Source organism: Telmatherina bonti (genome assembly GCF_933228915.1).
Source record: "Telmatherina bonti genome assembly, chromosome: 11".
NCBI classification, from domain to species: Eukaryota; Metazoa; Chordata; class Actinopteri; order Atheriniformes; family Telmatherinidae; genus Telmatherina; species Telmatherina bonti.
Window position 1 is genome coordinate 13,824,890 of NC_136629.1, and position 19,625 is coordinate 13,844,514.

Genomic DNA, 19,625 nt, shown 5'->3' on the forward strand with positions numbered 1-19,625 from the left:
ATCATCTGACAGCGTATTTGGTTTTTTTGGTTGTTTTTTACTTTATGCATTATTACTGCATTATTTCCTGCCAACAGGTTCATTAAAATATCTGTTGCAGAGTTTAAAGTTGCTAAAAAAATAAAAAAACAAATAAATTAGGCTGATGGAGGAAAAATCCTGTGATCCTGATATAGAAACTTCACCACAGTGTCTTTATTTGTGAAAAATCATCACTGGTTCACTGTTTGGCTAAAAATCTTAAATGAAGTTTCTACTTCAATCCAGACCTTTTTGTAGACACATCACAAAACCAGAACCTTTAACCCCTGGTTGGCCGAAAACAGAAATATTGATTTGCAATCAGTTCAGATAGCGGACTAAATGTGTCAACATGCTAATTGTGAGTTGTTGTGCTAAAGAGAAAAGTTTCTCCTCTACACACCATCACTGTACTGTAGAATAATTACATTTAACTTACAGTAAAAACACAGAATCAATACAAAATCTCCTCGATGATCTGTTCATTAATAAATAACCATAAAATACAAGAACCACATCACCTCAGAATGAAAACACTATTTAGAATCAATTTCATCAATAAAAATCAGCAAAAAGTGAAGAATAATAATATAATGATCATAATAAATATATAAATTGTTTGAGAAAATCAAGGCCGGTAACATCAAGATGTCACTAGTGTGGAAAAGTCAATCAGCTCATTACTCCACATCAACAAACTTTTAAGTCCTGGTCCTCTTAGAGGAGGTGTGGAAAAGTCACCAGCGCATCACTAACACGCGTTTCCATCTTCTTACCACTGGGGTCTCTCACCCAGGAGAGCAGGGACGAGCTGCTGCCCCTGCTTGGCCGTGATGGAAACAGCGTGACAGCCAGAAGTCTTGCTGGGAAGACTGATGAGAGCTTCCCATTTGCAAACTCCGCAGCCAAGTGAGCCGCTTCCAGACAGTGCACACGCCGCAAGTTGGTGTGTGTGTGTGTGTGTGTGTGTCTGCATGGTTGTAATTATGTGTGTGTTGCCAAAGTGATTCATGAATGGTGAGATCAACACATATGTCATGCTTGTGTGTTGCATCCGAAATGCACGGCCACAATGATGGCATTGGGAAGAGAAAACGGAGGACGACGTCGCATGCGAGCAAAACAAGCCGAGGCGTACCGTAACCTAACCTACATACTCACCAGCAACGCGCCAACAAGACGCTCCCATTACTTAGTGGGTGTGACCAGAGAATTCCCAGTTCCTTTTTGTGATTGCATTTATATCACAGGTTAGAGAAGTAATTTATTAGTTGACCTAATAATGAAAAAAAGAAAACCCATGAAGAGAAGATTGTTGGTAACGGTGCGTTCCCTCCGCTCTGAGCCTGGACGCGCCCACCGGAGCTCTGCTGTCAGAAAGCCGCCGTAGCTGACCTCTGATGAGCAGCGACGCAGTGTGATGGAGGGATAACGGTGGGATAAGAAGGAGCGATGCCTCGCCGGGGAACAGGGGAGTACCAGCTGTGTCCGTAATGAGCCTCGGCGTTTCCAGGGTTACGTTGTGGGGCAACAGAGTGACGGTGGCTGACCTACTTGACCTCATTTTACATTAATTAACGCATTTTTTGCCACAGGTTTGCCAACCCCAGCTTATTAAGATGACCACACTCAGAGCAAAACGGAGACAAGCGGAGGTAGCGAAGACTCACTTAACTGGCCAATCAGCAGACAGAATTACAGCTGAAACCCCTAGTGGCTATTAGCACGCCCCATACCAATTAAGACACTAAGCGAATCTCGAGTGCTTTGGAGATTGAGGCCCACTGTGTATAATGCTTCCTAACCATAACTCCACACTGGAAATGATGTCAGTCCCATTTCCAGCATAAAGTATACCTTCACGCCCCCACCCACCCCCCCCCCCCCCTCCTATTAAAACCTGAGAGTCTTCAATTAGAGACATTTGAATTTTGCTAATATCATAATTGCAGTCGTGGTCATTAATAGGAAAGTGGAAAATGAGTGTAGTCGGCACAGCTTAATCCGAGCTGGGGGAGAACAGATATGTTCTTGCAAAGCACCACCCCCCTTCCCCCACCTTCTCCTGACGAGAGACAACCGTATTAGCCGGGCCTGTCACCGCACCAGGGCTGAGCTTTATTAAATGTGACCTGGATTTAACTATAACTCAATAACTAAAAATAAGGAAGTCATTAAGAACCATTTGTTAATGTGGAGCTGTGTTTTCGCAGGCTGTTCCGCTAGTTTAGACTGCAGGAAGACGAGAAAAAGGAGGAGGGGGGGTGGGGCGCGCTCCAAATGCCATATAAAGTAGTGAAGGTTTCTTACCATATAGACATCTCACACCATTGATCTTTCTTACTAGGTTAAGTGAAAGAAAATAAGTTATTTAATAATCAGAAGTAGCTCTTTTGGTCTTTATTTCCACTTACTTGCATGCATGGACAGAAGAAGAACAAAGGTTTTACAAAGACAAAAATCCCACAGAGCTTGGATCCCTGAATGAAAGACGCTCCATCAACAAGCAATTCCACCGGCAAATTACTTCCACAGTACCCAGGGACCATGTAAATGGGGAACGGAACCATGTTAACATGATGTTCATTAAGAGAAAATAATTGTTTTAATATCACTTGGTTTCCTTTGAAAGACAAAACAGTCGTTTGAAGCAGGTGTTGGAGTAGAGACTGATCCAGAACTCTACTTCGTGGTTCTACTGCAGCTTTAATGGTTGCTGCATTTGATCTACGATGACTTGGTAGGATGCAGGATTTTAGTCTAAAAGACATTTTTCCTGATTGTTCTTATTGGACGTCCAACACTGTGGTGGGTAACCAAGGTGTTTGAGAAGTCTTGCCAAGACTTTGCTAAATACAATCATTACCACCTGTTTGTATTTATGAGAGAGGCGCGACAGTACCGTAACAGTTAAATACCAGTATCGGCTGATATTAGCTTTAAAATGAACTACTGGAAGTCGGCCATTCCACTTTTATAATAAACCAACCAAACAAAAGCTCCTGTTATGTGCTGAACCCGTAGGAATGTCATGATGGAATCAGTATCAGGTAATTGGCCAAATGAGTTTTAAAATATCAGCATACTGGATATCAGCAAATATAATGTTGGCATATCAGCCAAATGAGTAATAAAATATCTACATATTGGATATTATTCAACTGAGTAGTATTGGCATACCGGCTGAACGACTTGTATAAAATCCAAGCGGCAACCTACGGTAGTTAAAATTGAAGCCTATACATAAGTGGAAAAAACTGCATTTCCCCCTTCATCCACTAGGGGCTCCAAAACAGAGCGAATGCCCATAGACTCCCATGTTAAAATGACGAACTTCACAGCAGAAATAAACATGTTTACAGCCTGGTTCAAAAATCCATTTTAGGTTTAATAGTTCAGGTTTACCTTCATGACAAATGTGAGGTGGAGTGATTTTTTTTTAACTCTTCCATTTGGAAGTAATATTTAGGGGTGTGTCCTTTTGATTGACAGGTACCCGATATCCCACTTCAACAGAGAGGAATGTAGAACCATGGTTTTTAGTGGGTTAACAGCGTGATTTAGCTTTAGCCTACCTGCCTCTGTTAACTGGTTGGCTCCCGTTAGCTCGGTTTGCTCTTAGCTCAAGTCAAGTCGGAGTTTTGATTGACGTCAATCATTGACCCCCACGCTCACATCCCCCTTCAGCTCTACCTCTTTGCCCATTTTTGTATTTTCCGTGTGAGACGACACGCGTGACATTGCCCAGATTGCAATGGTAGAAACTGTCCAATGAGCTTCAATTAAGCTCTTCAGAAACCTATGGGTGACGTCACGGAGTCTCCATCTATCTTTTATATACAGTCTATGATAAAATCGCCCAATCAAATATCAGCCAAATGAGTGGTAAAATATCAGCATATCAGCCAAACATCCAGTATCGTGCATCCCTTACTGGGTTTTCTATAAGGAAAACAGTTAATCCAACTTGATTCTATTAACATAAACCTGGTTGGAGAAAATGCAGCAATAAAAATTTATTATGATGGAGTCTGCACAAGGTAGAGGATCCAAATAATTTAAATTCCAGTTCCAACACCTGTGGAGGGACATTAGCATGTTGGGAATGACTGGGAAGTTGTGGAATATGTCAGGTGACAAGTGAACATGTAGTTTTTGTTAGCTGTATCTAAGGATTACCAGGCAACTTTAAAAACTTCGGTCAATTTTAACAGCTACGTTGTGGATGGTCAAATCCATGTGATTACAGACAGAAAAACCATACATCAGAGGCAATGTGCTGAAGTCAGTCCACATGGTCCACAAAATGGAAACTTTCAAATTTATTGCAATTGTCTTGGACTGCAGGGAGCCTCCGGAGTTCATGGGTACAGTCTAGAGCCTTATTTATGCTCCTTTTATGTACTTAAATAATTCCACTACAGCTTGGGAACCACAGGAGTAGTGAATCCAGGCGGTTTACAGGGTCCTACATCTGATCTCACAGTCTCAGATAAATGGTTTTATTGTGAATTTGGCAACAGATTTTATTTTACAGAGAGGAAGGTTTTTGGCCAATAGTTGCATGAATGTACCCCCTTCTGGGGATGATTAGGACAGTTCAGTCTTTGGTCAGCTGAGTGGGACCCCGTCAGGCTGCAAACCAAGAGTGCTGCAAGGTGTTTATGAAGTTACTTTTATTTTCTTTATCCAGTAATTGTGTATCATGCCGCAAGGATATAACCTGCTTTTATTCAACAACACACAGAGCATGCCTGCTGTGTCTGAAATGTTATATTCCAGCAGGGTATTTTATGGACATGGAGAGACCACGACTCCACTCACCCTCTTCCTCTTTTTAGATCTCTAGTCTAGAATCATATTTAAGCACATTATTACAGTATGAGTGGACAAAGTGATAAAAACTGTGCTGAAAAAGAAGAGTAGGACTGCACGGCTCCAACACATTAATACATAGAAAATATTAGATTATTAAAAAGTATTTACTTCTTCCTCGTCTGTATTTTGGTGGAATTAAACATCGCTCTTCGGCTACTGTCGTCATGTGTTAAAATGCTCAAACTGTACTGGTTTTTCATTAAAATCTGGACATCCCCGTCACTTCATTCTGCTGCATTTTATTTAAATTTGATGAATTAAAAGTTAGAAATAGTTGCTTATATAAACATTTTTTGACAATGATTTATTTGGTTACAGCTGCTGCACTGATGGCACATTCACTTGCACACTGGAAATCAGATGATTTACCCTCCGAATGATAAAAAAAAAAAAAGATTAGAAGTCAGATTACCTTGTCAAAATACAAAACATGAATCTAAGTATTGGTGGAGTTTTTTTAGGGAAATAAAAATGAAAGTAAATATGAGTCAGGAGAAAATTTGATGTAAACAGAAAGCAGATTTCAAGAAGGAAAGAGTTTAAAGTTTCGCCCTCTGAGACACAGCAGAGCTTGGGAGTCTGACTGACACATTTTCTGATACAGGACATCAAAATCAAAATCCACAGTTGTGATTGTCCTTTGTTTGGGAACCAAGTAACCGAGAACAGAATTTTTGTTTTTTGTTTGTTTGTTTTGTTTTATACAAGATGCCTCCTTTTTTTTTTTTTTTTTTTTATAAACTTCAATATTGAATTGCTTTCACTATTTTATCTTTCTAAATGTATAACAAATACATGTATAACCATCAGCTGCATAGCTATTGAAGAAATTTACAAACACATTTTGCACCAAAAAGTAACTAAAAACATAAATGTTTGTTTAAAAATAAGCACACATTTCTCTGATGACACATAAAGATGGCTAAGACGGGTCGGAGCCAACCTGCCCCACACTGAATGCTTTAACTTTAAGCAATAACTAAGCAGTTATTGCTCTTTTAAAACCAGTTTGCAGAGCAGGTGTTAATTCTCTGAATGTCCACTTACTTGTCCCAGCCCAGCGTCTCCATCTCGGAGATGAGCTGAGTGTAGTATTGAGGACGCAGAATGGAGTGGCAGTCACGGAGGCTCTTCAGTCCCACTTCCTGCAACATCACACATAAAACTTCCTAATTTAACCTCAGACTAACATGTTCAGGCTCAGTTCCACACATCTGTAAACAGCTGGAACAGGAGCAACAAAAGGCCGGAAGCAACTGGTACGAATAAAAAACAACTGGAGGAGCATTTGACTACTAATTATATTAACTGGCAGATGATCAGCAGCATGGCTGGGTATAAAAGGAGCATTTCAGAGAAGAAAAGTCTCTCAGATGTGAAGATGGATAAATATCCATCAATGAAACATAAAATTATAGAAGAATTTGTGAAAAAATGTTCCTCAGTCTAAAATTGTGATAACTTTATAGATTCCACCACCAACATTATATAATATAAAAAGATTTGGAATATCAGAAGGAATCTCTGTACGCTGGGGGACCAGACCAAACTTGTGTTTTTTTTAACCATGCATGACTGGACGTTCACCACATTTTCCACGCCGACTGAGAAGAATTCCAGTAGTAGAGTAGCTACGAACAGACTATATTATCATGAGAAGTGTACATTCTTGCAGCTAAGGAAGAGCAGCAGGTTGCTGCCTCCGACGACAACTTTGCAGTAAATAGTCGTCACCTAACATGCATGTCTTTGGATGGTGGGAGTAAGCCAGAGTACCTGGAGAGAACCCCCGCATACACGGGGAGAACATGCAAACTCCACACAGAAAGACCGCTGTCCAAACCTTCCCCCAGCCGAGGATCGAACCAGCGACCTTCTTGCTGTGAGGCCACAGTGCTAACCACTACGCCCAAAACTAAAGTTTGCAGGCAAAATCTCATGTCTCAAGTTCTCTGGAAAACTCTTTCACATAAGAACCTGATGAATCCTGCCATCTTGGAACACAGCAGTGCCTTCTGGGAAAACAACTGGCTCATACAGCGTGTTCAGGTATCAGCTGATCTCCTCTCTGAGCACTTAACATTGCTGAACCTAGACCGGACCAACTACAACAACCCCAGATCGTAGACTGCCCCCACAGGCACCAGGCGTGATGGCTGCTTCACTTCATCTGCCTCTCCTCTCACCCTGATCCTCCCATCCCTCTGGAACAGGATAAACCTGGACTCATCAGACCACATGACCATCTTCCAGTGCTCCAGAGTCCAATCTTTATTTATCCACATCAAAACTGGATGCTGGTGATCTTGGGGCCTTCAGGCACCTCTGCATTTACTGTAGGGCTGGGCGATATGACCTTTTAGTAATATCCCGATATTTTTATGGCATGTCACGATATACGATATATATCTCGATATTTACCTTAGCCTTGAATGAATGCTTTGGTGCATACAATCACATCAGTAAGATGATTTTATGTCTACATTAAAACATAATTGTTCATACTGCATTAAGATATGCTGATTTTAAACATTCATGCCAAAAGGATGAAATTGTAACGAAGCAAATTGATCAAAACCGTATTTATTGAACAGTTAAAGCAGCGGCAGAAACATGTCATTTTAAAACAAAATAAAGTGCATTTGTATGATGTAATAAATGCAACGTATGAAAATACGTGCTCTAGGGGGGGACTTTTCATATGATGAACTACTATAAGGCTTTGCTTTATGGATACGTTTTCGAGTTGTCGTGTATTTTTTTTAATCGCAGAGTTTAGCGTAGAAATCAGTCTTATAATACAGGCAGAATGTCCTCGTATCGTCTCCAATAAACGGCTTCAGCCAGTTTTTAATTCAGGGTTTGATTCCCACTCCTTTCTGTACTTTCTAGAGACATGACGAGCTAGATAAATATGCTTGTTTCACACACACAGTGGATGAGGTGAGTAAGTGACAGAGGCTGTGAATGTAATCAAATAGAATTAATTATTTTTGCGTGACGTGAAAAACTTTGCAATTTACGTCCCCCTCTGTAATCCAGAGCGGGATCAGTGGCGGATTTGGCTGTTCATTGTGACTGTAGGTGGAGTCATGCAGGTTTCCTCTCTGCTCCTCTGACTGGCTGCAGCTGCAGCCGGAGCGACTGAGTGCTTTAGGACGGGGAGAGACTCTCGTTCTGACAATAACTTTACAATATGCGCTTTAAAGTCAGTCGCCAAAACACCAGGAAAGTCTCCAATAACTCCAGTAAAAGTCGATAGATTTGTCGCTTTTCACAAAAAAAGTCGCCAGATTTAGCGAGTAAGTCACCAAGTTGGCAACAGTGGCTCCACGCTGCCTCTCATGACGTAGCACGTAGCTCACGTTATGTACGTAACGAGGTGCGCTTGCTTTAACTCTCTGTGCAAAGCGGTGCAGAGTCGAGGAGGAGGGAGAAAACCCCGCTCACAGCTAAAAACACCTGCGTGACAACAGGATACTCAAATGTGAATGAATGATAGGCATTTTCTATATCGCACAGGGGACTAGCCACGATATCTCGAGTATATTCGATATATTGCCCAGCCCTAATTGACAGCAGACGTGATTTTCTACTGGAAATCCCGATATGGGTCAGGAAGACTTCCAGAAATCACAGTTCATCCTGAAATCCACAAATGCAGATTAAAGCTCCATTATGTAAAGAAGAAGCTGTATGTGAACAGGATCCAGGAACGCAGCGATCTTCTCGGGAACAAAGCTCGTTTAAAATGATCTGAGGCAGGGATCCCCAATCCTGGTCCTCGAGGACCGGAGTCCTGCAGGTTTTCCAAGTGTCCCTGCTGCAACACACCTGATTCTAATCAGTGTGTATTTAGCAGACATGTGCAGAGCTTGTCTGAGTTCGAGTCAGGTGTGTCCCAGCAGGAACACTTGGAAAACCTGCAGGAAACCGGTCCAGGGTTGGGGATCCCTGATAATGGACGGCGTGTCCTGCAGACTTACAGGGACATTGTGTGAGATTTTTTGTTGTTAACTGATCAAAATTAATTTCTGTATTTATACACTACTCACAAAAAGTTAGGGATATTCAGCTTTTGGGTGAAATTTCACAACAAGCCTAAAATGCATTCAAACCTGTGCAGGTGAACTTAATGTGATCTTCTCTAAGCTTTTAAATGCACATGTCCAACTGTTAAATGTTTCAATAAATTTTGCACAAGTTGCTGTTCTCTAACAAGGAGCTTAACGGCAAAAATCACGGCAGGTGTGTGATCCTTGAATTGACCAATAAATGTCCTGGTTCAATTAGAGCTGGTGTTTAAACAGTTGTCCTCATCATGCTGTTCACATTTTGACATCATGAGACCAAGACGACACCTAACAATGGAACAACAGTCCCTTGCCATTGCGATGCTTCAAACAGGACGTTCTCAGACAGAAGTGGCCACTGAGCTTGGAGTGTCACAGAGTGTCATCAGCAGGTTGCAACAGAGATATGGAGAGACTGCAAGAGTCACAGAAAGGCCTAGAAGTGGACGTCCTTTGGCCACATCCCGTGCTGATGACCGCTACATTGTGAACACTGCCCTGAGAAACCGGATGATGAATGCCACTCAACTCCAGGCACGTTTAAGAGAGGTGAGAGGCACCCAAGTGTCACGTCAGACCATTCGAAACCGTTTACATCAGCATGGTCTGCGTGCTAGACGACCTGCACGGGTACCTGACCACACCACCAGGCACAGGCATCATCGTCTTGCATGGGCCAGGGAGCATTTACGCTGGACCAGGAACCAGTGGGCCTCAGTGCTGTTCTCTGATGAAAGTCGATTCACACTGAGCAGAAATGATGGCCGGCAACGATGTTGGAGACGTCAGGGAGAGCGCTATGCATCAGCCACTGTTGTCACCAGGCGAGCTTTTGGTGGTGGCGGTGTTACAGTGTGGGCAGGGGTGTCCACTTGGTACAGAACTGCCCTACACTTTGTGAATGGTACAGTGACAAGCCCATACTACCTGAATAACATCATTAATCCAGTGATTGTGCCCCTACATGAACAGCACAGGCCTAATTTCATCTTCATGGACGACAATGCTCCTGCTCATCGAGGCCGCATCATCAGGGAACGGCTGTTGGAGACTGGTGTACCTCAAATGGAATGGCCTGCACTCTCTCCAGACCTGAATCCCATTGAAAACCTGTGGGATCAGCTGAGCCGTCGTGTAGAGGCTCGAAACCCTGCACCACAGAACCTCAATGACCTGAGGGCTGCCCTTCAAGAAGAGTGGGATGCCATGCCTCAGCAGGCAATAAGTTGCCTTGTGAACAGCATGAGACATCGTTGTCAAGCTGTAAGTGATGCTCAAGGGCTCATGACGAGATATTGAGACGTTCAAATTTTTTGTTGTGGTGTAACTACCATTGTTGTTACCTTTTGTGTTGAATGAATTTTTTGAGATGAGGAAATCAGTAGTGCATCCTTCTACTTAAATGTCTTACTTTTATCATATTATATCACTGTAGCATGAACATATTGCATTTTCCATAAATTTCACCTGAAAGCCAAATATCCCTAACTTTTTGTGAGTAGTGTATGTGCGTTATCTTTGGTGTTAGAAGCCCGACACATTCACATAAAGCGAAATATTTTAGATGTGTTTCTTCTTCAACGGGTACGCCAGCAGGGCGCGCCATGACAGTCTGCAATCGTGAAATTATCCAACCTCCGGGGAGGGACAAACTTCCCCAACGGCGGAATAAATAATCGCCAGTTCTTGTTATAAAGCTCCAGATGTGTTCCACTTGTTTAGTTAATCCAAGAACTGCATTATTAATCAAATTATTTTTTTCAATGACCTAAATTAGGCATTTTACTGGGCTGAAAGTTATCAGTGAATTTGCCGTTTTAAAACGCCTAAAGCTGCTAGAACCAACGGCTCGCCGTCAGCGGGGAAAATCCTGTTAAATTATTAACAAAGATGGAGGACCACAGATATGCAGCAGCACGGGAGCCCTGTTCGCCATCGCCAGCGCAAAAGGACACGTAAAAGGCAGCGTGACCAGGAAATACAGAACACAAGGACCAACATCGGACTAGTTTTCTCCAGGTGGAAGGAGCTGAAGACGGAGAAGGGTTTTAAAAGGGATGCCGAAGTTGCCAACTTTCTTCTCGACAAGTAAGTAGTAGTAAATACGTTGCTTAAAGAAACGTTTTTCATTCGGTTGCGTTTACCATAGTTATAATATATATTTTTATTTCTCGGTGTTGCCGAGGCTTTTTGGTCCACGTTGGCTTACGATGCCTGTTTTTCAGAAAGTGAGGTGCCAGAACTCGCATGCGTTAGAATTGTAGCGACGATTCCGACGTCAGGCGGATGTAAATGTTACACAATGTCCCTTTAAGAGGAGAGGGAGCGTCCAGCTTGTTATCAGTGGACAGTAGAAGAGCTGCATCTCTGATGGGATGGGGTTGCATCAGAGCACATGTGGAGAGCCGCCACATCTGTAAAGTTCCATCAATGCTGCAAAGTACCATCTGCTCCCATCCAGACAGGACGAAAACCTTGCAGTAAGACGATGCTGGACCACATCCTGCATCCATCACAGCAGCATGGTGGAGCAGGAGAACGGGTCTGCTGCAGTCCAGACCTTCCACCAGTACAAAACATCTGGAGCATCATGAAGGCAACAATCCAGCAACAGCTGGAATCCTGCATCAGACCAGAACAGGACCACATGTCTCCCCTAAAACTCCAGCAACTGGTCTCCTCACTTCCCAGATGTTTACAGACAGATGTTAGGAGAAGAAGAAGCGATGCTACATGATGCCAAACACCATCCTGGAACTACTTTTTACAGATGTGTTGCTGCCATCAGATTGCTGCCATTATATTGTCAAATTGAGCTCAGAAGCAGTTTTAATTAACCCAACTAAATCTCTACAAGCCCGAAGTTTCCCTTTACTTGCTCTTCATAAAGCAATGGTGACCAAGTATTAAAACAACAAGTCCACTTCTTACCAAGATAGTCTTCAGCTCCAGAATAAAACTGGCCAGACAGTCCGACTGCTGCAGCCTCTGAGAAGTCAAACAGCAGAGAAAAGGCATCTCTAAATGTAGGGATAATGAAGTGACAGTGTCTATTTTTTTTCCCTTCGGCCAGCCATTCAAATCAAACAGTGTTTGTGATTAATGGGGGCTGCCACCAGCTTTAATAATTAATGATAGCTTAAAGGCTGGGAAAATAATGAACTTTGCAGCCCAGGGTGAAATATCAATCTCATCCAAATAACCCTGAGGGGCCACATAACAAATAGGGACATTTTCCAGGCAATGTTAATTAAACAGGGAAAAAAAATAAATATATTTTTTCTGCTGCTTCTGTGTGAGAACAGTCTGACGGGTGACAGAGGGAGCAAGAGGGACGCTGGGAACTATGCAGCAATGCAAAACAACATGACAAGACATGTATCAAAACAGAGCAAATGACATGATTTTGATCATAGATGGCAGCAGCAAGTTTATTCTGTTTTTCTACCTGCTTGATTATGTCCTCATACCCACGCAACAGGTGTTTCAGCTGCCAGCAGCAGTACAGCCTGCAAGGACAGAGGAACAGATACAGCTACTGAAGAATCAGTTGATAAAATATATATTTTCTGGTTAAATGATGGCTGATATATAGATTCATGATGCGTTCGTGGGAAGTAAGGACTTTGTACTTTGCCCGTTTCAGTTGTTTATCTGGTGGTAGAGATATTCTCATTCTGAAGTCTCTTCCCTGCAAAACAAATAAAGAAATAAAACATAATTTATGCTCAAATTATACCATGATCAGAAGACGGATGCAGCAATCGCATAGTAAATGATGCGTTCAATGTCCTCTGAAACGATCCTAACTGCAAAGTAAACATGAGTAAAAATCAACTTTAAACTGGAAGAAGGTTTGGTTAAAATAAGCCGAATTTACCAGGTGTATGGTAACATTAGTTAAGTAGCCGTAATTACAATTTAGCATTCATATACGTGTCTTTAAAAGAAAAGTCTTTAAATTAGTGGATAATTGAACGGAACTCGGAGTTTGTTTTTGGTTTTTTTTTGTTTTTTTTTTAATAGTAAAGAGGAAGAACATCCGAAATCACAAAAACAGGGTCACCTGGACAGTGATGAAGCCGTCGAAGTCTGTTTTCTCCTTGTTTAGAGGTAATAATAGAGGATTGTCTTTGATTAATGTGATTTCCATCTATATTTAGAAACTTTCAGCAGTCAGACCAGGCTGGCTGCTTCCTAGCTCACGTCCTGTGGTCTCTGTCGGTGGAGAAAACAAGAACTTCAGTCACTCTGTGGTCCCAAATAATCACTGGAGAAGAGGACTTTAAACTTATATGAGCTAAATAAGGATTTAGTACAGCCTAGAACTGGCAGGAAATCCAGTCTGAGTCCCGCCACCAGAAGCAAAACCAGTAACACGTCATGAAGCTGCTTTCAAGGAGCGCAAAAAAAGTCGGACGTTTTTGCAGAACATTGAATGAAATAGCGTGGAAACCAAGAAAACTTTGCTATAGCTGACATTTTGAAATGCTATAAGGGTGTTGACTGGGATTAAAAAGGGTAAAGTTCAACATGCATTTTTACAATAATGTAAAAAAAAAAAAAAACCAAAAAAAAAAACTCGGGGAACAAAAATAGCAATAATAAATAAATAAATAAATAAGGCTTTGAGTTGTATCTTATGCTATGCCTTGATGGATTTTTGGACCCAGCCACTATGCTGGCAAACAAGCAGAGTGGAAACAATCACTTAAAATGAAAGGGAAATAAATGGATTGAGAAAGACGCAACAGAGCTGTTCCTGACAGAGAAAACCTGAATCATCAGACAAGTGAATGTTACCTCGACCAAATCCAGACATTCAGCAGAATTGTAACTCAGTGACGAACCTGCACCCAGTGAGCCTGGATTCTGCTCTCTATGTGACACAGAACTGTACATTCCTCTGGTCACACCTGTAGCTTTGGGATGTGCACTTTGTTTTATATTCCACTGTCTCATGGTGTGGAATTGCTTGTGTAGTTTTAGGTCACTTTCGCATCAGCATTTTTTAACCAAATCCAAGTCTGTTTGCTCAGAAAGTCCACTTTGTTTTGGGATATGTGAATGTGGCAAACGAATTCTGATTCGGATCAAAGAAGCGGACTCAAATGCAGAAAGCGGACTACAAAAAAGTCACTTCCTGCATTTGACGTAGCATTGCATTGTGGGTAAATACATAGCAATCGCATTAAGGGTCTTCTGCCACATCTGTTGTTCATACTGCTGTCATTGTTGCCGTGTATTTCTGCAATATATTTGCATAAGACAGAATAAAAAACCCAAAACCGTGATAGTTTCGTCTCCATGTTTAACTCAAGTGGTATCAATAGATGATAGTGGAGTTTTCTTCTTTTGTGGGTCTTGTCCTCTCTTTTGCTAAATACTAGTGCAGTGCCACCTTTGGTGAGAATGGGGATATATTATTTTAGTGGTTTGGCTCATTTGACCAAAGTGCAACGTGAACACAATCTTGGTTCTGGATGGTTAAACCCCCCTACAACTGAGCCGAGTCCCCAGTCCGACCGAGTCTAGCGGACTATCCTCTTACTTACTTTTGGTTTCATGTTTTACTTTGTAGTATATACATATATATATATATATATATATATATATATATATATATATATATATATATATATATATATATATATATATATATATATGTGTGTATATATATATATATATATATATATATATAATATAATTTTACATTATTATAATATTACAGTACCAATATTGATATAATTAATTTTCTTAACTTTTTTCCCAACACGTCTATTTTATGTTGCAGAAAATCCTGACACATCCCATATAATGTCAAAATATCCCATCAAAGTTAATTTGTTTCACAATTAATGAATTCTGTGGAAACTAGTAAATTTCTATAACTGTGGTTTAACCATAACACTTCTTCTTTCCCTACTGTGATCTACTCTACCCAAACGGCTCTGCTCTACTTGGTTTTAGGCTGTTTTTCTCCAACTTGGGACTCTTTAATGTGGGTGGGGTCCTTCGACCAATGTCTCTCGAATGTCCTATGATGTCATTTGATCGCCACATAAACACAACAAAGGAGTACAACTGACGATAGTAAACCTGCTGCTTTTTGTTGGGAAAATCAAGAGAAGGCTGGAGGCGGCCAGACGAAACATTCAGGAAAAGTCAAGGAGAGTTTGGGAACCATTGAAGATGAGAGGATACAGAAAAGCCCACATATGAGGGGGGCTATTAAGCTAATGGTAGCTAGTTTCCATTAAAAACACCTGCAAATTGTTCTTGTCAGCTGGACGAGAGTATTTGGAGAGAATTTTGAATAGCCACGTGGCATTACTTAGGGTTTTCTACATGCTGCGGAGAATTTGCCATGGCTTTTCAAAGCCATTCTCCCTAATTTCCTTTACTAATTCACTGTAAAACACTACAATTTGCTATGGTTTGTTCCATCTTTACTAGAAACATACTGGTTAGATGACCCCCTGTGTCACTTCCTGTGACTCGTAAATGCGGAAAAAACAAATAGACAGATAAACTTGGGCAAGAACATGACCTCCTTAGTGGAGGTCTTAACACAGAGCTATTTGAAGCCATACTTGCCCAAACCACGTAACTGCCTCCACCATGTTTAACAGAAGATGTGGTAAACTTTGAATCATGATGCATGTCAACCCTTCTTCTTTCCATCATTCTGGGATGCTCGGATCTCAGTTTCATCTTTTCAGTGCCTCTGTTTTCTCCCAGAATGCATCAATCCACGAACGTAATTTTAGAGGGGGACAGAGGGGACATGTCATCTGCACTCTTTCAAAAGGCCGTTTTTGTCTCCTGCACTTTATACTGTCCAAAAACAAATATTTCGTTACAGTGAACAAGAACTTGTCAAGCACTAGGACCCAGCGGAAAACGCTCAAATTGAAGCCGGTTTCCTTAGTTTAGACCCGCCCACAAGCTCCGCCATTGGCTCTGTTATCTCTTGCGTGATTGGCTGTCCTCCTTGTCACTCCACCTTGCTTGCACAGTGTTAATTTGTCTGCGGTCAAGACTTCTTCCAAATATTTCTGTAAGTTGGGCCTTTGTTCTGCTTGGGTGACGTGAGCTGGAAAGATTGTTATTTAATTTACATTAATATTTCAATTTGTATCCATGTGCGTGTGTCGGTGTGTGAGTTTGGTTATTAGGTGCTGCCATTATGTCCAAAACACAAAAACAGAAAGGTGTACATGAGAAACCTCTTCAAAAGTTTTTGGAAGTGCTGATAAGTTGTATGTATGTATGTATGTATGTATGTATGTATGTATGTATGTATGTGTGTGTGTGTGTGTGTGTGTGTGTGTGTGTGTGTGTGTGTGTGTGTGTGTATTATTTTTTTTAAAAGAAAGAAAAATACAGCATATAAAAATGTGATTTCTATACTTCCAAACTCATGAAAAATTAAAAAAAAGTTTTTCCTCTTTAACTGTATCATCAAAATGAATCTTTGTTTTTCCCCAAATCGTCCCACTGTTCAAGTCATGCTCCGATATATTTTTGTCAGGTCTCATATAGTAGAGATGCAGGAGACACGTGGAAACATTGAAGGCTGGATTGGAGGATGAGATGGAGGGGTAGAGGCTGGAGGAGGGAGAGGAGGAGAAGATAAAGGAGATGACATTGGAAACTAACAGGTGAGGTTGAAGGAATAAACATTTGTTTGTCTTTAACCATTGTGACAAATATTAAGTGTGATGGTAATCTTTCAAAATTCAAACATCATGCAGATCTATGTTTTGTAAAAAGAAAGAAGCTAAATAGCCAGGTACAGTTTCATATTGAGGCCAATGTACTAAAACATCTGTACTATCTTATGAGTAAGAAATAGTAGCAGCTTAACCAGTAAGTTCATGCTGGGTCAGGAACCCCCAGTGGGGAGGGAGGGGTATAAACTACACACAACCAGCCAAATCAAAACAATGAACATTAAGCTTAAAAGGAGGGATAGAAAACTAGAATAACTACTGGAAAAACATTAAACTGAAATATTATTTTAATGTTAGATACTTCTGCCCCCACTCACCATGTAGCATGCCAACAAACTGTCGATTAAGCCACTGTTAAAACTTCAAGTGTCTCCCATAAAGCCCACAAAATACCGTCCACTTCCGTCTGATGCCTTTAAAAAGCATCAGCTACATATTAAACATGTTTAATCCCCAAACCTTTCCTCCCATTTGGATGTCAAATTAAAGCTGAGTCTGCACTTTAAGACCAGTACAGGACCTGTATCAATCAATCAATCAATCAATCAAACTTTATTTGTAGAGCGCTTTCACACACCTCAAAGTAACCAAAGTGCTGTACAGGTAAAATAGAATAAATCAACATTAAACGCAGTAAAATAAAGACAACATAATAGTTCAAAGACAAAATAAGCCAGAAAAGACCTAGTGTTCCTTCTCTCCGGAGTTAAAAGCCGACATAAAAAGATTAGTTTTCAAAAGAGATTTAAAACCACTTAAAGTCCCAGCAGACCTCACCGAAAGAGGGAGACTGTTCCAGAGTTTGGGGGCTACTGCAGAAAAGGCTCAGACTCCACGAGTCACGAGTCGAGTCCTCGGGACTACTAGAAGCATCTGGTCTTCTGATCCAAGAGCCCTAACGGGACAATGATGTTGCAGTAACTCAGAAAGGTACACAGGTGCCTTTCTGAGTTACTGACCATTTAAACATTTAAAAGCCAAAAGTTATGTTTTGGGAAACAGCTAAAACAAAACTAGTGTCGGTGTCCAAATATATATGAACCTGAGTGCCTAAATAATCATTTGGGATGTTTTAAAACCAAACGATGTCAATCTGGTTAAAACCCACCAATGTCTACTGGATTCTACTGGTTCTGCACAGCCAACGAAATACCCACGAAGCCCACAAAATACATAAAGAGTTAACCGTCCACTTCTGTTTGATTCCTTAAAAAAGCATCAGCTACATATTAAACACGTTTAATCCCCAAACATTTCCTCCCATTTGGATGCCAGAACTCTCAAATTAAAGCTGAGTCTACTGGTCTTAAAACTCCCGTCCTTTAAGACCAGTACAGGACCTGTATCTTGAATATGTTCAGCTAAAACAAAACTAATGTCGGTGTCCAAATATATATGAACCTTAGTGCCTAAATAATCATTTGGGATGTTTTAAAATGATGTCAATCTGGTTAAAACCCGCCAATGTCTACTGGATTCTACTGGTTCTGCACAGCTGTGGAGATACAGAAAACTCCTGTTCCAATCAACTCACAACTTTGCAGGCAGGAAAAAAAAAAAGAGAAAACTCTGCAGAACAAAACACACTTGTCCTTCAGTTTCCATATGAACCCGTATTCATTCATGGAGCTGTGAGCAAAGAAAGGGAATGTGTGATTATACTGTATAGAGCTGGTGAGGGGAGTGTGTCAAAGCATGCATGCCACACAGTGCGCCTGGAGAGATTGATGTTTTTGTCATCCACCTGCTTCAAAGCTGTAAAAACCCGGCTGATGTAAACAGAGAAGCCTAGCAAGGCAGGCTCACAAACAAAAGAGGGGGAACCTCTCTGCTGCTCCTCTTTGCACATCTGTTTGGAGGAATATCTGAGGTTTCTGTGGTGACGCACACTGGGCTCATAAGAACACTGAGTCTTATGCCTGGAAGTGGGTAAGTGCTGGAAGCCCTTTTTGTTGTTCTCTCAGGGAAATGGGAACAATTTAAGTCTTTTTTTTAAAAATTTTTTTTTTTTTGTGCTGATGTTTTTAAACATGATGCATCGGCACAGAGACAGAGGGATGTGGAAGTAGCAGCAGCTCTCCTCGCTCCCTCCTTCTCTGCAGCTCGCTCTACTTCTTGTCACGGAGAGTAAAACCTGCAGGCGTGCGGCACAACCGACTTTAACGGCTTTCCCGTTGCAAAAAAAGGGCGTCAGAGTGTAGCATCAGAGGAAAGCGTGCAGGCGGTGAGCTCTCTGTCCTCCTCTGTCTGTCTGTCTCTCTCCTCTCTGTGTCTTTGTCTGACCACCCCTTCCTCGCGCTGCCTCCATCTGGGAGCGGAATGATCTATGGTGCTTTGTTTATCACCGGCCGTGGTCACTTCTCTGGAACGCAATTGGCTGGAACTACACCGTGTGGGTCCTGCTCCCTGCTTCCCTCTCTCTCTCTCCCCCTCTCTCTCTCTCTCTCTCTCTCTCTTTAAAGCAAGACATGAGCCGGGGTCCTTGTCTGACGTGCCTTTTTATCGCTCTCATTCTCCCGGTTTTTTCTCCTCCGTGCTGTTTTGCATGTATCTAAATGATAATGGGAGACATTGTTCGGCGGACGGCTGATTGATTGAACCGCTTGACAGCCGAATGGCTCGACGACACTCAGGAATTTGTGCATGCCCAGTTGTACATCATCCTGTTACATTTCAAACGCCTTTTTTTTTTTTGTGTGTTATTCTGTTTTATCTGAGCGGCATTATTACATAATTTCAAAGCATGGTGGGAGGGTTCGCAGTCGATCTCTGCAAGCCACCATCTGCTGATTCGAACATGCAAAGCATCTTTTACTTTATGCTAACTTCACATTTCTGCAATCAGTTGCAGATAATTCTCAATATATTCAGGTTTGTTTTTTCCTAGAAACACCTCAGTGTTAAGCATTCACCATTT

The 19,625-nt window shown here is 41.4% G+C and overlaps 1 protein-coding gene across 2 annotated transcripts in view; it reads right to left on the reverse strand.

Annotated features, from left to right (window-relative positions):
- The window catches only part of fancl (FA complementation group L), a gene marked incomplete at its 3' end in the record, with an annotated part of 40,607 nt that extends 27,387 nt beyond the window's left edge, over positions 1-13,220 (reverse strand). For both annotated transcript variants that reach the window (XM_079248549.1, XM_079248548.1), the window contains exons 1-5: positions 13,039-13,220; positions 12,605-12,663; positions 12,421-12,481; positions 11,904-11,960; positions 5,947-6,044 (exon numbers count right to left, since the gene is read on the reverse strand). In XM_079248549.1, coding sequence (XP_079104675.1) covers positions 5,947-6,044; positions 11,904-11,960; positions 12,421-12,481; positions 12,605-12,663; positions 13,039-13,125 — 362 coding nt within the window. In that variant the 5' untranslated portion in view covers positions 13,126-13,220. The remainder of the gene's footprint in view (positions 1-5,946; positions 6,045-11,903; positions 11,961-12,420; positions 12,482-12,604; positions 12,664-13,038) is intronic.
- Between the last annotated feature and the right edge of the window lie 6,405 nt (positions 13,221-19,625).